The sequence below is a fragment of the Erinaceus europaeus genome, chromosome 14, assembly GCF_950295315.1.
Source record: "Erinaceus europaeus chromosome 14, mEriEur2.1, whole genome shotgun sequence".
NCBI lineage: Eukaryota > Metazoa > Chordata > Mammalia > Eulipotyphla > Erinaceidae > Erinaceus > Erinaceus europaeus.
This window is the reverse complement of record NC_080175.1, coordinates 55,230,566-55,248,094: the sequence shown is the minus strand read 5'-3', so window position 1 is coordinate 55,248,094 and position 17,529 is coordinate 55,230,566. Positions and strand designations below refer to the sequence as shown.

The 17,529-nt window shown below is 39.4% G+C and overlaps 1 protein-coding gene across 8 annotated transcripts in view; it reads left to right on the top strand.

The window, feature by feature from the left end:
• Positions 1-3,036: 3,036 nt before the first annotated feature.
• Positions 3,037-17,529, top strand: part of ZBBX (zinc finger B-box domain containing) — a 151,705-nt gene continuing 137,212 nt past the window's right edge. For 6 of the 8 annotated variants that reach the window (XM_060171904.1, XM_060171901.1, XM_060171902.1 and 3 more), the window contains exons 1-3: positions 3,037-3,098; positions 4,955-5,034; positions 15,926-16,041. In XM_060171904.1, coding sequence (XP_060027887.1) covers positions 15,974-16,041 — 68 coding nt within the window. In that variant the 5' untranslated portion in view covers positions 3,037-3,098; positions 4,955-5,034; positions 15,926-15,973. Of the gene's footprint in view, positions 3,099-4,954; positions 5,035-11,204; positions 11,366-15,925; positions 16,042-17,529 lie in introns of those variants that run through there. The other 2 variants (XM_060171903.1, XM_007523645.2) reach the window with 2 other exon arrangements.

Sequence of the window (17,529 nt, the reverse complement as noted above, 5' to 3'; positions counted from 1 at the left end):
TAAGAAATGTTATACAGGTACAAACTGCTGTATTCATTTTTGTTACTATATTTTTTGTTGACTTTAGACCATCAATCCCAATTAAAAAAGTGTTAATAGTTGAAGCCAAGATGATCCACCAATAAAGAAAGTATATTTAGAAAGCATATTTCACAGCTTATTTAATTTATTGGGGGAAGGAAACAATGGAATAGTAAATCTGCTTATGAAATTTTGGGTTAACTGGTAAAACAAATTGGTGTAAGATTTCTAGGTCAGATACAAAATTGATTAATACAATGACCTTGGAAATTCACTTTATTTCAAGGGCAGAAATTATATATATCAAAGACATGAAATATGGCAATTATCATTATTATTATTATATTCTAGTTGAAAAGGCTTTACTGATCAAAACCGACTTTTTCAGCTAGACAGAGGCAGGCAGACAGAGGGAGAGAGGGAAAGACACCACGATACTGAAGCTTCCTTCAGTGCAGTGGGAATGGGGCTTGAACCTGGGCCACATACGAGTCAATGCAGGCACACTTTCCAGAGAGCTATCTTGCTGGCCCAACAGGTATATTCCTTTCTTTCTTTCTTTCTTTCTTTCTTTCTTTCTTTCTTTCTTTCTTTCTTTCTTCCTTTCTTTCTTTCTTTTTCTTTCTTTCTTCCTTCCTTTCTTCCTTTCTTTCTTTCTTTCTTTCTTCCTTTCTTATTTATTTATTTATTGCCTCCAGGGTTATTGCTGGGGCTTGGTGCCTGCAATTCACTCCTCCTGGAGCCCATTTTTCCTATTTTGTTGCCTTTGTTGTTGTTATTGTTATTATAGCTCTTGTTGGATAGGACAGAGAGAAATTGAGAGGGTAGGGGAAGACAGGGGGAGAGAAAGACAGACTCCTGCAAACCTGCTTCCTGTAGGTGGGAAGCCTGGATCCTTATGCCTATCCTTGAGCTTCACGTCATGTGCGCTTAACCCTAATGTGGCTGTGCTACAACCCAGCCCCCAACAGGGAGATTTTTACCAGAAGGAGAACTATACGGGATGGTTTCATTTACATGTGATACTTAAGAGGCAAGGCAGAGGAGGGAAACACAGAGTGAAAGTAGGATAGGTGAGATGTATTGCAGCAAACACAGAATTCTGGAGTAGGAGGAGATAGGGATGTGGGTGGAAGATGGCATCAGGTACTCGGGACACAATGGTGAAGAGACACTTGGGTTGGGACTGGAGTGTGCAGACACCTATCACAGGGAAATGTAACTATACTCATATATCAATAACTGCATTGTAAACCATTATTTGTCCAACAAAATTATTTTTTGGGGGAAAGGAGGTGGATTAAAAAAAAAACACTTGTGGGACATGTGGTGGAACACCTAGTTAACTGCACATAGTACTAAACTCCCACCCCACTTCCCATTTGCAGGGGATCACTTCACAAACATTGAAGCAGGTCGGCAGATGTCTGTCTTTTTCTCTCCCTCTCAGTCTCCCTCTCTGCTTAATTTCTCTCTGTCCTGTTTAATAAAATGGGAAAAACAAATGTCAGCCAGAAGCAGTACATTTGTAGTGTTGGCATGGAGTCCTAGAGATAACCCTGGAGGCAAATGAAAAAAAAAAAACCTTACCAACCAGCCAACATATATTAAAAATTCAGAGACTTATGAATGGTAGCCATCATCAAAAGTATATTTTCTGTAGGATGATCTTTGGGGGTGTACAGTAGTACAATATTCAGCTATGGTGTTAAGCATCTAAGCTTTGGAAACCTGTTTGTCAAAAGTCCCTGACTCTCATTTAGAAACTGGTGAAGTAAATCGATAGTTCTTATTTCAGGGGACTCAGACTTTCCTTTTATTTTTAATCTTTTTTTAAAAGTCTTTATTTATTGGATAGATACAGCCAGGAATTGAGAGGGAAGGGGGGATAGAGAGACATCTGCAGCCCTGCTTCACCATTTCTGAAGCTTCCCCCAGGCAGGTGGGGACTAGGGGCTAGAACCTGGGTACTTACGCACTTTAACATGTGTGTTTAACCAGGTAGGTGCGCCAGCGCCTGGTCCTGGACTCATATTTTCTAATCAAACTTACAAATGTTAGGATCACCAGTTGTTAATGTGTGGGACAGATAACTGACCATGTAAGCTATCCACTTAGTGCCTTGAAGTAGTGTTTTAGTTAACAGCTATCTTGTTCGACTGAGAGGGTGAAAGCACCTTTAAAGTCAATATCTGACAATTAGGTTCAATGTGGTTTAACACAGATATTTATAAGACTGAACGCAGAACCAATGATCCAGTCTACTTGCACAGTTTTAAAAGGGAAGATCAAAAACTGTGGTGTAGTTAGGAAGCCAAAAATCACACCTGACTATTGGGCAGAGAAAAATCTAAGAAGCATGAATTGCATACATATTATACTCACATCAATTAGGTCATATTCTTGTTATAATGAGGAATCCCCAGTTTACTCAGAAACCTGGATTCTGGTCTTAGCTTTGCCTATTTAATAAGCACAACAGAGGATGACATGGAAGTTTTGAACTCCTTGGCTGAATTAATATATGTGTACATATAATTTATTTTCTTTGGGTAGGGACAGATGGTTAAGGAACGGAGAGATAGAGAGGGAGTGAAATATATACCTGCAGCACTGTTTCACCACTTGTGAAGCTTTCCCCCTGCAGGTGGGGATCTAGTGCTAGAACCTGAGTCCTTGAGTACTGTAATGGGTGCTCTTAACCAGGCGTGCAGCTGTCACCTGCCCCCATGGGTAAATTCTTTTGAGATCTGCTATTCTTTTACTTTGTAATTTGGGGTGGGTTCTCAAACTTTCTGAGCCTCACTTTCCTTAGTTTGTAAAGAAGGCTGTGAGGAGGATCTATCAAATATCATCAGGAAAACTCTCAGCAGTGCCTGCAATGGAGCAGAGGCTCAGGGAAGGTTCCCTGACTCTGCAGGACACCTCAGCTCCCTTTGCCTGTAGGCAGCCACACGACCACGCCCCGTTGCTATGGGAACCGAGTCCACACGGTAACTAAGGAGACCGACCTAAGCGGAAGTTGCAGGTGAAGAGCAGAGGAGAGCGGCCATAGACCCGGCCTCCTCCGGGTCCAGGTGGGTGTCCAGGCTGCAGATGGGCTGCTGGGGGTGTAGACCTGAGAGTGTGGACCTCGCAGCCCCGGGAGAATCGGGACGCAGACTTATGGATGTGCAGAACCCTTCCTTTGCACACACCATGAGGGACCTGGGGGCATAGAGAGGGGCTGGACCCCAGGACATCTGCAAACAGAAGACCAACCTAACCCCTTTGCTTAGCCCCAAAGGAGTGGAGATCCCAAATGGTAATCCCAGGGTTTGAATGGCGGGGACCTCTCTTCAACCAGGACTTTTCAAATTCTGGCCTCTTTCCCTTTAAAGACCTATAAAAGGATTTTGATCCAGTGACCTGCCTACCTCACTGCTCTTCCCCCATGGCAGACTCATGGGGTTCACACACAGGCATTGGTCACAGGGAGGCCAGCTTGATTCCAGAGGAAATGCTAAACTGTGGGAATTTAATCTTGTTTTCCAAACAGCATTCCAGGAGCTTAGATGAAGGTCCTTCATTTCTTTCCTTCTTTCTTTTAATTCTTCTTCTTTTTTTTTTTTTTTTTTTTTGGAAATCCAAAGTTAGCAAGACTTGTAATTAAAAAAAGTTGTAGTTACACAAAACTAAAACTAGGCAAATGGGATGCTTGTTAAAAAAATTAAAACCAAACAAACAAACAACCACCCCCCCTCACTTTTTCTAGCACATTTTGGGTTATACAGAGGTCTGTTCTGACCTCCCATAATACTGCTAATTGTACTGCAAGTGATTTCTTTCTTTCATTAGTTCTTCTTCTTTCTTTATAAATCCAATCTTAGCAGGACTTATAAAATAAAAAGTTGTGGCTATGCACAACTAAAACTATGCAAATGGAATGTATTTTTTTAAATTGCCACCAGGGTTACTGCTAGCACTAAAAATCAGCTGCTCCTGGCAGCCTTTTTTTTTTTTTTTTTTCTGTTATACTGGATAGGACAGAAAGAAATTGGAAGAGGAGGGAGAAAGAAAAACAGACACTTGCAGACCTTCACCCTTCATGAAGGGTCCCCCCTTCAGTTGGGGAGTGCTGGCTTGAACTTAGGTCTTTGTGCACAGTAGTTTGTGCCTTTAATTGTGTGTATCACTGCCAAGCCCTAAAATATGATGCTTTTTAAAGATTTAAAACCAATCAATCATCCCTTACCTCTTCTCCCCCAACCTAACACTACTTTATAAGCTATACAGAGGCTTACCAGGACTGTTTTTTTCTTTCCTTTAAAAAATTTTTTTTATTGTTGTTGTCATTATTATTATTGTTGTTGATGTCGGTTGTTGTTAGATAGGACAGAGATAAATCTAGAGGGAAGGGGAAGACAGATGGGGGAGAGGAAGACGCCTGTAGACCTGCTTCACCACCCGTGAAGTGACTCCCCTGCAGGTGGGGAGCCAAGGGCTCAAACTGGGATGTTTATGCTGGTCCTTGTACTTTGTACCACGTGCACTTAACCTGCTGCGCTACTGCTTGACTCCCTTTCCTTTTTCTTTTATTTATTTTCTTATCTTTTCATTTCTTCTTTTCTTTCTTTTGTTTTTCATATTTTAATTATGGGGGAGGGAGAGATTAATGGTTTACAGTAAATATAGTTGTTGATACATGTGTGAAATTTCTCAGTTTTCTGCAAAACACTTACCCCAAGCCTAGGTCCTCTTTCACCATCTTGTACCAGGACCTGAAAGACCTCTGTACCCTCACTTGGGTGTTATACACCAAGTCCAAGTCCAAATCAAGTTCTACTTTTCTTAGTATTGCTAGTTCTATTACAAAAAAAAAAAACCTTTAAAAGTAGCTCAGTTATTTACTTTCAAGACAATTCTTTCTGTTGTTTTTTTATTTGCTTTTTAGTTTACCTGAGTGGAGGCTCAGTTAGAATTGGTACTAAACCCTGCCTACTTCACCTGGTGCCCTCAGTACTCGATGTGGTGGTAAGTGACTCAGAAGAGGTATTCAGTGTATATTTGTTGAATTTTAGTTTGAGGGCTGGTTCAATAGCTCACTTGGGGAGTGTGTTCTTTTACCATGTGTGAAGCCCAAGTTCAAGTCTGGCTGCCAGAGCATTGAAGATGGCTTTGGTACTGTGGTCTCTCTTACTTTCTCTCCCTCTGACTCTAATAATAATAATAATAATAATAATAAAATAAAAAGTATTAGCAATAATAACAATAGAAAATGAATTTTAGTTGAAGTAACATAAAAGACCTGGGAGAAGGGGAAGCTAGGAGATTTGCTCATGTGAGAAATAGACTTTCTTGTTTTATTTTTTTCCATAGGTTTGGCCAGAATCTTCTATATCAATATATCAATATATATCAATATATATCAATATATATATATATATATATATATCCTCCAGTTGCTGGGGTTACATGTCAGCACTACTAGGAATCCACTGCTCCTAGCAGCCATTTTCCCCCATTTATTTTCTTCTTTTGTCCATGTTATTCAGTAGAACAAAGAGAAATTGAGAGGGAAGAAGGAGATAGATAGATATAGAGAGACACAGACCTGCTTTACTGCTTTGTGAAGCGACCCCCTTGTAGGTGGGGAGCTGGGGTCCAAACCTGGATCCTTGCTTGGGTCCTTGCTATTAGAACTATGTGCACATACCCAGGTGAGTCACCACCCACCACAAAATATTTATATCTGAATACATTATCAGTACACTAGGTGTAGGCACTCAACTCATTTCTAGGGATTCAAAGATGAAGGTTGAAAATACCTCAGACATTTGACCAACTTGGGTAAACTCCACATGCAAGCATGAGCAGCAGATGACACAAGGCAGCATATAGTGGCATGCAAGTGGTATTTTCTTTATGTGCCATGTCCTAACAGGAGGACCCTTGATGGAGGAAATCTTTTTTTTTTTTGCCTCCAGGGTTATCACTGGGGCTTATTATCAGCACTACGAACTATGAATCCACTGCTCCTGGTGGCCTTTTTTTTTTTTTTTCCTATGTTTTATTGGATAGGACAGAGAGAAATTGAGAGAGGAGGGGGATATAGAGAGGGAGAGAGAAAGACATCTGCAGACCTGCTTGACCTGATGTGAAGCATCCCCCTTGCAGGTGGGGTGCGGGGCCTCCAACCTGGGTCCTTGTGCTTAGTACTATGTGTGTGGGTGTGCTACCTGATCAGAGCTCCCAATGGAGGAAATCTTATGATGGTGGTGGCCTTCAAACTGGTCCTTGAATATAATAAAACTTGGTGTTCAGACAAGTGACAAATAAAGCATAGAGGTTGGTGGAAGAGCTCTTGTGGATTTGCTACATGCAAGAATGAATTTTGATCTGGGTCCTAGCATTGAGGGGAACTTCAATGCTGTGGTCTCTTTCAGACTGTCTGTCTGCCTATCTGTCTGTCTATCTACACAAAGACAGAAAAAGAAAAGCATAGACTTAGAGAGAGTGGGGTGTGTAAGGAAGGATCTAAAATAACCAACCACCATAACTGAGTAGTTTATTTATTTATTTTTTACTTTTTCCCTGCAAGCCTGAAGAGCTGTTTAGAAACAAACACTGTGGCCATGTGCCACACATAAACATCTTGACACTCAAAGCCTAGATGAGCAGTGCTGTTGAAAGTGTAAAAAAGAAAATGTTTTATATGAAACCTTTTTTTGTTCTCTGATGTTTCCATTTTATGATGGGTGAAGAGTGTGAAGGAGAGAAGAATCTGTGTCCTATGAAATAACCTTTTTCAGTTTATAGAACAACTATATTTCTGTATCATGTCTTAAGAGGAATTAGGGGGACTGGGAGTCTGATTACAGCTAATGGCTTTATTACCAATTTTGGATAGCTGTCTTAATTTTCCCATGCTTCAGGTATTAATTAGAAAGTACTAACAGTAGTGGTGTATTGTATAAGAAAAGGTGATGTGGATAAAATAAATATTAAAAAGACTTGTGATTCTAAAATATCTGCTACGTAATTTATTTCTTTGCTATTTGACATAATAAAGTTTTGGTTTGATAAAAGATTAATAACAATTTTGTATTGCTTGACTATCGTACATTTCAAATATCAAAGTCTTTAGAAGGGTTTCTTTTTAAAAAAAATTTATTTGTGAATAATGATGATCTATAAGATATTAAGATTACAGAGAATAGTCCCATATTGCACCCACCTTGCCATAAATAACCATCGTAATTCTCAGTTTTAGACATGATTTGTTTACTTATGCTTTTTTTTCAACTTTTTTTTTTCAGTTCTCTTGATTCTGCATATCAGTAAAACCATGTGGTAGTTATCTTTCACTTCTACTTCACAAAAGACACACCATCTTAAAAAAAATTTTTTTAAAATATTTATTTTATTTATTTATTCCCTTTTGTTGCCCTTGTTGTTTTATTGTTGTAGCTATTATTGTTGTTGTCGTTGTTGGATAGGACAGAGAGAAATGGAGAGAGGAGGGAAAGACAGAGAGGAGGAGAGAAAGATAGACACCTGCAGACCTGCTTCACCGCCTGTGAAGCGACTCCCCTGCAGGTGGGGAGCCGGGGTTCGAACCAGGATCCTTATGCCAGTCCTTGTGCTTTGCGCCACCTGCGCTTAACCCGCTGCGCTACAGCCCGACTCCCCACACCATCTTTTTTATTGCAGAGTATTATTCCATAGAGTATATACCCTATAACTTCTATATTCAGGTATCTGTTGATGGATATTTAGGTAGCTTCCATATTGTGGGCATTGTAAATAATGTAGCTATGAACATAAAGGTGCATATATCCTTGTGAATTAATGTTTGCATGTCCTTTGGATAAATGTCCAAGAGTGGATCATAAGATGATTCCGTTTTTATTTGTTGAAGGACTCTCCATACTGTCTTACAAAAGAGCCGCACCAGTTGGCATTCCCACCAGCTGTGTAGCAGAGTCTCTTTATCTTGGAAACCTTGACAACACCAATCATTTTCTGTTTTGCTGATGTAGGCCATTCTCACAGTATAATGTGGACTCTCGGTATAGTTTTATTTGCATGTCTCTAATGTCTGGGTCATGTGTATCTTTGTTTCTCTCTCTCTCTCTTTCCTTTTCTATTTTATTCAATAGGAATGAGAGAGATTGAGGGGGCTGGAGGAGATGGAGAGAGTCAGATAGACACCTGCAGACCTGCTTTACTACTTCCGAAGCATCCCTTCTGTAGGTGGGGAGTGGAGTCTGGAACGGGGGTCCTTCTGCTTGGTACTATGTGTGTTTAATGAGGTGCACCACAGCCCACCCACTCCATATATATTGCTTTAGAAAATTGTCTATTAGTTTTTTTGTTCAGGCTTCTTTCTTTCCTTCTTCTTTCTTTCTTTTTTCTTTTTGTGATAGATCACTCTGTTGGAGAAGAAATTATCCACCAGACCATCATTGTCCTATGAATACAACTTCTTACTGCCTAATGATAGGTGTCTATACACCACTCCCACTTCCAACATTAATCATCTTCTACCAACTTGCACTGGATCCTGAACACCTTTGCAGAAAGACTTGCTATAGCCAGTGGGACCCAGGGTCTTATTCTGTCAATCTGATGGACTCAGAGAAGAGGTGGGTGGCTATAGCAGAACCTTACCAGATCCTGGGCTCTGAGCACTCTGGGGTCTTTTTAGAGCCCACTGTCACATCCTTAAAGATTTTTTGTTCCATATGCTGCAAAAACCAGGGGCACATCAAACTGAAACTCAAAGGTCACTCAGCCACAGAATTCTTTTGTCATTAGCCATTTTGTTGCTTCCAGATTTAGGCTATTAAAAACTATGCTGCTATGATATGATTAAAAAATGAAAAAGAACATATATTGACCTTAGACACATTTTTTTTTTTTTTTTTAGTATTGCTTACTGTTTTTACTTGGCAATTGTTTCAAAAAGAATATCTTGCCCCTTGATATGCAAAGGCAAACTTTCTCTGTTGTTCTCAAGGGAGATAGCACAGAGCTGATTAAAAAAGATAAGGATGATCCCAGTGCCATTTAGGGCCTTGAAGTAGTGTTTTAATTAGCAGATATCTTGGCCAACTAATAGAGTGAAAACAGCTTGCAAGTCAATATCTGATTTACTTTCAGGGCTTCTGCTTTTAGAAAGTGGAATATATTTGTTTAGTAGGCCACTGGTGAACACTGTACTGTTCTGGCAGTCCTGTGTCATCAATTCCTTCTTCAGAGTCTATGTATTTAAAGATAAAAAACAAACAAAGAAACCTGTTTAGAATAAAGAAGTAAACGGAGAAAATATTATAAGTAAAATTCTTTTACGAACCTGAAGCAATTATTTCTGTGTGAGGAATTGGATTGAAGACCTTGGTCCCCATCTGCAGGGGAAACTTCACAAGTGGTGGAACAGTACAATGGGTGTCTTTCCTTCCCTCTCTCTCTCCCCTCCTTATTTTTGTCTCTGTTGAAAAAAAATTAAAAAGGCTATTAACAGAGATAAGAGTTTAAAAGGCTATTAACAGAGATAAGTCACTGAGCCCTAGTAATAACCTTTATAGAAAGAATCAAAACCAAACAAAAACTTAGTTTTAGCTGGATTTAATTTTATTTGAAATTCCTTGCTTGGTCACTGATTTCTAGTCTGATGGTAGAGGAAGCTCTCATCTAACATTGATATGTTCTTGAAAAACACTGGTTTAAGAGAAACCACTATATAATAAAGCCAGTGTTGCTGTTGACTTATCGATATAAACAAGAGTCAGTTCCTAGGACATATTTATGGTCAAACAAACACAATACTACCAAACTCCTAAATAAAAACCCAGACACATCACACATTGTACTCACTCATCCATTCATTTTCCAGTCTGCTAGTTCAGAGTTGATGTTTTTTTTTTTTTTCCCAGTCAGTGCAGGACCCACCCTGGACAGAGCACTCTTCCATCACAGAATGCCCCTCCCTCCATACCCACACAGAGGCATTCAAAATGGCACAATTTAGACATGCCTATTATCCTGGGAATATGGGAGGAAACTGCAGTGCCAGAGGAAGCCCACCAAAAGAGCAAAACCCACAGTGACCTCAAACAGAGGTTGGGAGAGAGACAGACAGACACCTGTAGCCCTGCTTCACCACTTGTAAAGCTTTCTTCCTGAAGGTGGAAACCAAAAGCTTGAACCCGGGTTCTTGTGCATTGTTATGTGTGCTTAACCAGGTGTGCCACCACCTTCCCCCCTCATTCTCCAACTCTCAACCTGCATAAAAAAAAAGTGCCTGCAAAAAGCAGTGGAGGTGTGCAGGCACTGACCTATAGCAATCAACCTGGTGGCAAAAATAAAAGACCCTTTTAAGTGTTCAAGTGTAAGCTGATCTGTATCATTAGAGGAATGAACTAAACATGGGTCAACTCAACCATTAACAATGGTTGACCCAGTTTAGTGCTCATGTTAATATAGTCAGGCACCCAGGTTCAAGCCCCTGGTTCTCACTGGTGTAGGTGAAGCAGGGCTGCTTCTCTCCCTCACAATCTCCCTCCTATCAATTTCTCTATAGCATATTAAAGTAACTAAATATATTTCTTATCTTGAAAACAGCATTAGCACACTTATTCATTTAATGATGTGATTGTAAGATCTCAAGACCTTGGGGAAACTGTAGATAAATGTCCTGAGTTTCCAGGTCTGTAGATCATTGTGGATTTCTGTTTGTTTTTCTTATGTTGTAGCAGATCTGGATACTTGGTTTTTTTTTTTTTTTCTAGGTAGTAACTTGTGTAGAGTTATGGTCAAGGCATTATGGACCATGTTGGGTCAGATTGTGTTTCTTAAGTGTGCAATGGAACAAGATGGACATGGAAAAGATTATGAAATCTAATAAACCAGGCAACTAGATGACTTTATAAATAATATATATACCTTTACCATAATTTTAATAGTGATTTAATGTTGATTAACTAGATTGTAAGATAACAGGGGTACAATACCATATAGTTCCCACCAACAGAGTTCTATATCCCATCCCCTACATTCCTGTTCTTTATCCCTCTGGGAGTATGGACCAAAACTCTTTTTGGGGTGTAGAAGATGGGAGTTCTGACTTTTGTAATTACTTCTCTGCTGGACATGGATATTGGCAGGTCAATCTACACCCTCAACCTATTTCTATATTCCCTTAGTGGGATAGAGCTCTGGAGAGGTGAGGTTCCAGGACCCATTGGTGAGGTTGTGTTCCCAGGGAATTCAGGATGGAATCATAGCAGCATCTGCAACTTGGTGGCTGAAAGGTGGTAAAACATAAAACAGGAAAAATTGTTTAATAAAAAGGAACCCAAAGGTAAGAATAGAGCAGATGAGTCTTTCCATGGGAAGAAGTTAGAAAGTCTATTTTAGGTATGTTTCTAGGACCCCAACTTTAGTAATTTTTGCCTGAACCTGATAGCTAACATTCAGGTAGACTAAAAATATCATCTGGGAAGATGGTGTCAGAGTTTATAATAGGACTATGAAGTTGGATTAGGGTAGAGAGTAGCTCCCAAACATGAAATTAATGTTTTATAAATACCATTAACTGTTTGCCTCATTGATGTGACCCAGATTGTGCTATTCCTATTTAGCACAAGAGCCTATGTAACCTCTGAGTCCTAGTCAGTCTAGGCTCACAGTTGATGGTCATAGCTGGGAACATTCTAGGCTGTACTCATTTCAGGAGCAGTCTTTCTGGAGTGGCAGAGAAGGTTGACCCAGCCTCCCTTCAGAGTTGCTTTTTAATAGTGAGTGCCAAGGTCCTGGAGAGGCTCACAGGAGGACTTGTGATGATGTTCCTGGTAGAAGTGACCAGTGATGGTGGAGAGACGAATCTGTAACTTTGCCATAAATTTTAAGAAAAAAATAAAGACAAATAAACAAACAGGCAAATGAAAAACAAACAAAAAACCTGATTAACTGAAGGCAGAGTGAAAAATTGATGCTTGCATAAAAGGGTGTCTCATTTCCCTGGTTTCATTAAGTGACTAAAGTTTTGTGCTTGGCTACTGCTCTTCCTGCTGACATTGTTCTAGCCTTGCTGTCCCAAGAAAGGTGATTAATTCTCTGTTGGGTTGAATAAAGGCAAGAGGCAGAACAGCATGACTCACAATTACCATCTTCCTTTTTTTCTTTATACAGGAAAATTGACTTAGGCATGTGACTTGATAAAACATTTAATTGAGAAGGAGCCATACTAATTGCATTCAGTGAGGTGAAATGCCCCCTGAATGAGATCATTTAATGGCTAAATCACATTATCAGCAAAGCTATAAATCTGAATCATCCAGGCCTAATGAAATTTGCAGACTTTCCTTTCATTCATTTCTGTCACTGTCTATAAATTCAACTTTATGCTTGTGGACACACCCAGAGGAGATTGTACATGGCCATGCATACATGAAACTAGCACAGTTTAAATTATTTCTAGTACTTAGATACATTAAATTTGATGATACTTTCTTGGCAGTGATTGATGACAAGCAAATATTTGTAAAAATTGACAGCAGAAAAGGTGTTCAAGGACATTTCATACAAGAAAAAATAGAATCTAGACTTTGGGGATTGGGCAAATTTTTTTCTTGGTTTCTTAGATTTTTTTTTTCCGCTAGAGATGGACAGAGGAAACTTGAAAGGGAAAGGGGAGATAGAGAGGGATAGAGGCAGAGAGACATCTGTAGCACTGCTTTACCACTCGTGAAGCTTTCCCTGTGCAGGTGAGAGCAGGGGCTAGAACTTTTGTCTCTGTGCATTCCAACATATGCACTTTAATGACTGTGCCATCACCCAGCCCCTCTTAGTTAATTTTTAAAATTATTTTTATAATTAAAAAATTATCTTCATTTATTGGATGGAGACAGCCAGAAATCAAGAGGGAAGGGGGTGATAGAGAGGGAGAGAGACAGATAGACAGACAGACACTTGCAACACTGCTTTACCACTCACAAAGTCTTCCCCCTGCATGTGGAAACTGGGGGCTAGAACCTAGGTCCTTGTGCATTGTAACATGTGCCCTCAACCTGTGGTGCCAAGTGGCCCCTCCATTTTTTTTTTTTTTTTTTAAAGCAGAGCACTACTCTGGCTCTGGTTTATGGTGATGTGAATAGGAAAGCTATCAAGGGAGGGCGTGGAGTATGGAGTTCTTGTGGTGGGAATTGTACCTCTCTTATCCTATGGTTTTGTCAGTGTTTCCATTTTATAAATAAATAAAAAATATATAAATGATAATAAAGTATAAAACAAACAAATAAAAAACAGCCTGGGACTTGGGAGCCTCAGGCATGAATGTCTGTTTAGAGAACCATTATGCTACCCCTCACCCTAGGGCGATTCTTGATTTCTTAAAGGCAGCTTTCATATTGCCTGACAAAAAAACAAAGTCTTTGCATTCAAAGAGGGAGTGAAGGATGCAGCCTCCCCAATCACCCAAACAACAACAACAACAACAACAAACCAAATCATGTTCCCCTCCTCTTCCTCGGTACTATAGAATCCTCAGTTCCTACAGACACAAAGTTTAGCTCTGAGAGTCAGGAGGGATAATTGAGAAATTCTTCCAAGTTACTTAATTCCCTCAACCTTCCAAGTGCTTCCTTTAGTCATAATATCCCATTTTTGCCATTGTTTTGGTCACTTCTCCTTTGATTACTCATTCTTTGATATAAGGTGATATGTCTTGTCATCTGTCTTTTCCCACCATTGTAACAAGAAGCAGATACTCAAAAGAGCAGCTAGATAAATCTTCTTTGATTAGAGATGAAATATACTTAGCTCTGTGTAACAGCTACACTACTAAGAATTCATTATTCAGAAGTTCCATTTTGGAATTATTTTCAGGGATCACATTTATTCACAATTTCCTCCAAAAGAGTAAAAACGCGCCTTTTCAGGTTCAGCCTGACAGTTGGAGGAAGAGTGATTTGAGTGAAAAGTAGTCCTTCAACAAAAAACAAACAAACAAAAAAGGTCTCTTCTTGAATATATCCTTAGTGATTTTTTAAAGGAAGCACAGCAAACTTGTGGTTTTTTTTTTTGTGTGTGTGTGTGTGTGTGTGTGTGTGTGTGTGTGTTTATTGGGTGTGTGCTTGAATCTCACTCTGCAGAGTTTCATAGGAGGCATTCTAAAAATATTTTGACCCATAGTTGTGTGGCTGATCTTATGGGAGAGTCTCAGAGGATAACGGTGACTACTCACTTGATTGTGTAAACTTAGATGTTGCAATAGATTTCCATTTAGTTCCCATTGTGTGTGATACTTTTTGTCCTGAACTCTTGAATTCATTTTCTGGTCTTTCCCTCTAGCATTTTTAGATGATACCCTCCCTTTTTGCTACATTATAGATTCCATGTGCCTGAAGTTGGGATTTAAAGTCAGTCATTTCTTAAACATCCTTCCATGTATCCAAGCTTACATCAACCAAATACACTAGTTATTACTCTCTATTCAAGAACTGTCTTTTTCCTCACTGAAGGATGTTTGTGTAACCTAGATCTTCATATACACGCTCCCCCTTTCCAAAAAGCCCTATTTAGATACTAGCTGTCCTAAATCTCCATCTTTTCTCTCACTGAGTCCTACAACACCATTTCTTGTTCTATGGTATTGACAGATAGGGCATATATCCTGTACTTGACATTAAGTTGTTTGAGTCTAGAAAACACATTTCTCCAGTCCTTGACTCCTCTGTGCTTTTTAACACAGAGCCTTGTGTAAGGTGGTTTTTTAGAGACTTTATGGCTATTTGTAGAGGCAAGGACCAGTTTGGAACATAGATGTTAACCAACAGTAACAGTTTGAGATCGTTATGGACACTGTGCTATTGCTTTTTTGCACTTCTTTAAAATATTTGGAATGCAGAAGATGTTAAACACAACAATCTAATAGTTGTGCTTATGATTCAGTGATTCAGATTACAGAGTGAATTCCTATAAAACTAAGAATAACAGGGGTGTTCAGGAATTAGAATGTTTCCTGTTTTGAATAACCTATTTTCCTGCTTAATTTGGAGTTAGGTAGAAAATCTTTGTTGCTTCATTTCTTGTGACTTTTTTTCCTCCTAAAATGTGCTAATCTTTGATCTGAAGCTAAGAGCCTCCTTAGCGTTTTTTCTTTGATAAATGAGGATATTAAAAACCCTTTGTTAATGCTCTGTACCTACATTCTTAGTTTGCTTTGCTATGCATGCAAAACTAAAAAGAGTTTGGAGTTTTGGATTACAATTCTAAAGTACTTTCTTTTTTTGTTTGTTTGTTTTGCTTTTTCCTTTGGCACAAGGCCATCCCCATCTCCTGGGTCTCACCATTCTGGGCTGACTTGTTCAGATAGAGACACAGAAAGAGAGGCAGAGAAAGAGACCATCAAAACTTCCTTCAATGCAGTGCGGGCTGGACTTGGCCCTGGGTTGTGTACATGCAAAGCAAAGGACTCTCCAAGTGAGCTCTTTTGCCAGCCCCTAAAATGCTTTCTTCTCACTATGCTTAGCCTTGCATATTGCTTTGGACTGGATACAGATTTCTGATATATATATTAATCTCATAACCTTAACCTTAGAAACTACTAGGATATGTGTTTTATTTCTTTAATTCAGTGCACTCTACACTTTCAGTTAAGCCTCTCATATTGTTATAATGACTTTGTAATCTTAGTTCCATCGATGTGCCTCTAATATTGGTGGTATATAAATTATCAGTATAGCTTTTAACATCCTCAGCATACATAATATTTGTTATTCCTTGCTTCAGCCTTTCCTCAATGAGGGTTTGGTTTTGAAAATTTCCCAATTGAAATGTAGTTTGGAATTTGTAAATTAATTGCTTACTTTATCTCAATGTACTCAATGTTTTCTCTTTATTCACTTTTTTTTTTTTTTAGAAAATTTGTACATCATCATAATTTTGAGACAATAATAACAGGATAATCATGAATACCAAAGATTTTATAGTTCTTCCTTGGGGGAAACCTGGAAACACAGTAAAATTGAAATATAAGTAAGTGCATATTTATTTATGACTTAAGTAGAATTGCTAAGATTGCTATAGTATATGTTGTGATTTAAGCTATTATTATATGAAATGGTTTAGAGCTGAACTCTAATCTTGTAATTCCCTGTATTTTTACATCGTAGTATTCTTTTTTTTTTAAATCAATAAGATAGGTTTTAAGCAGTGCAAATATAACATAATGGTTTTAAAATTAGAACAAACGTATCTATTGTAACAAGAAATAGAATTGCCCCGGCCAGCAGGGCGGTGAGCAGGGGCTAGCAACCCAATGAGACCTGAAATGATAGGGACAAGAGACGCGAAGAACGAGAGCAAGTCAAGTTTCTGATCAAGCTCTAAATTTTATTGTGTGCACAGACATTATAAGGCTTTGGGGAAGAAGGGGGGAAGTGCTGGAGGAGGGGGAGGGGGAGCAATCTTCAAAGAGGAATGTTCCTTGCAACAAATGGCAGGAACCAAACTGTGTGTTGACTCACTTGTTTTGACTCACTTGATTACTGATAAATGGTTTACCTAAGGGGAAATGGCCTGCACAGGGGGGAATTAACATTTGTCTTGAGGGGTTCCGTTGTCTCAAAGCTTATCATCTATAAAGCAGAGAAATGGCTCCTGGCATATCCTCCCTTTGTTATAATTTTAAAATTGAGGCAGGCAATGTGGGTGAGGAGCAGAGACCATAACAGCAGGTTTGGTGGGCTTAACAAGAGGAGGGAAGTATTGACCTGAATCCTCCCGCGGGGTGGGTTCAAAACCAACCTTCCCGCATCTTATAAGGCTCTTGGTGTCTTTTTGGGGAGGGGAGGCAGAGCCACAGTTTCTAGGGAAACAATTTTTGTTGCTGACACCAACCTCCATGCAAATCAGGTTTGCTTCACGGGGGACTCAGAGGCGGACAATAGGGTCCTCCCCCTGCAGTGCTTTGCCTTACACCCCTTACTGGTGTCCTTGCCCTGCCAAGGTTGGATGTCTCGATGCATAATTCTGAGTTTTATGCCATCTGAAAAGGGGGTCTGTCATCCTCAGGTTCAGCCAGGCCTCTGTCAGCCAAATCAAGTCTGTGATAATGTATTTGCAAAGGGTTTAATGCCAAGGAGTCAATCTGCTGTTTTATAAAATCAGTAATCTTATTAAAAATAAAGGGTCCTTAAGGTAATCATTAACAAAAGACTAATAAGGGTCTCATAAGGGGCTCTGTAGTGACTCAAGACTATTTGTGGTGGAGTCTATAACCTGTTGTAATTTGTCAGAAAATTTATGGGAGGAATATATAGAGTGTCCTAGCGTGCCACCAGCAAGTCTAAGGGAAGCAGTCAGTGGATGTGATGTCCAGGGGAAGAAACACAGCACGTCTGGTCTTCTGGTCAGCGCCAACTGATGAAATTTTCTTCTTCTGGTCAGCTGTGGAACAAGCAAGACTAGGAGGCAAGGACCAGGTAGAGAAGAATTGACATGAAAATATAGGATGGTGTTTAT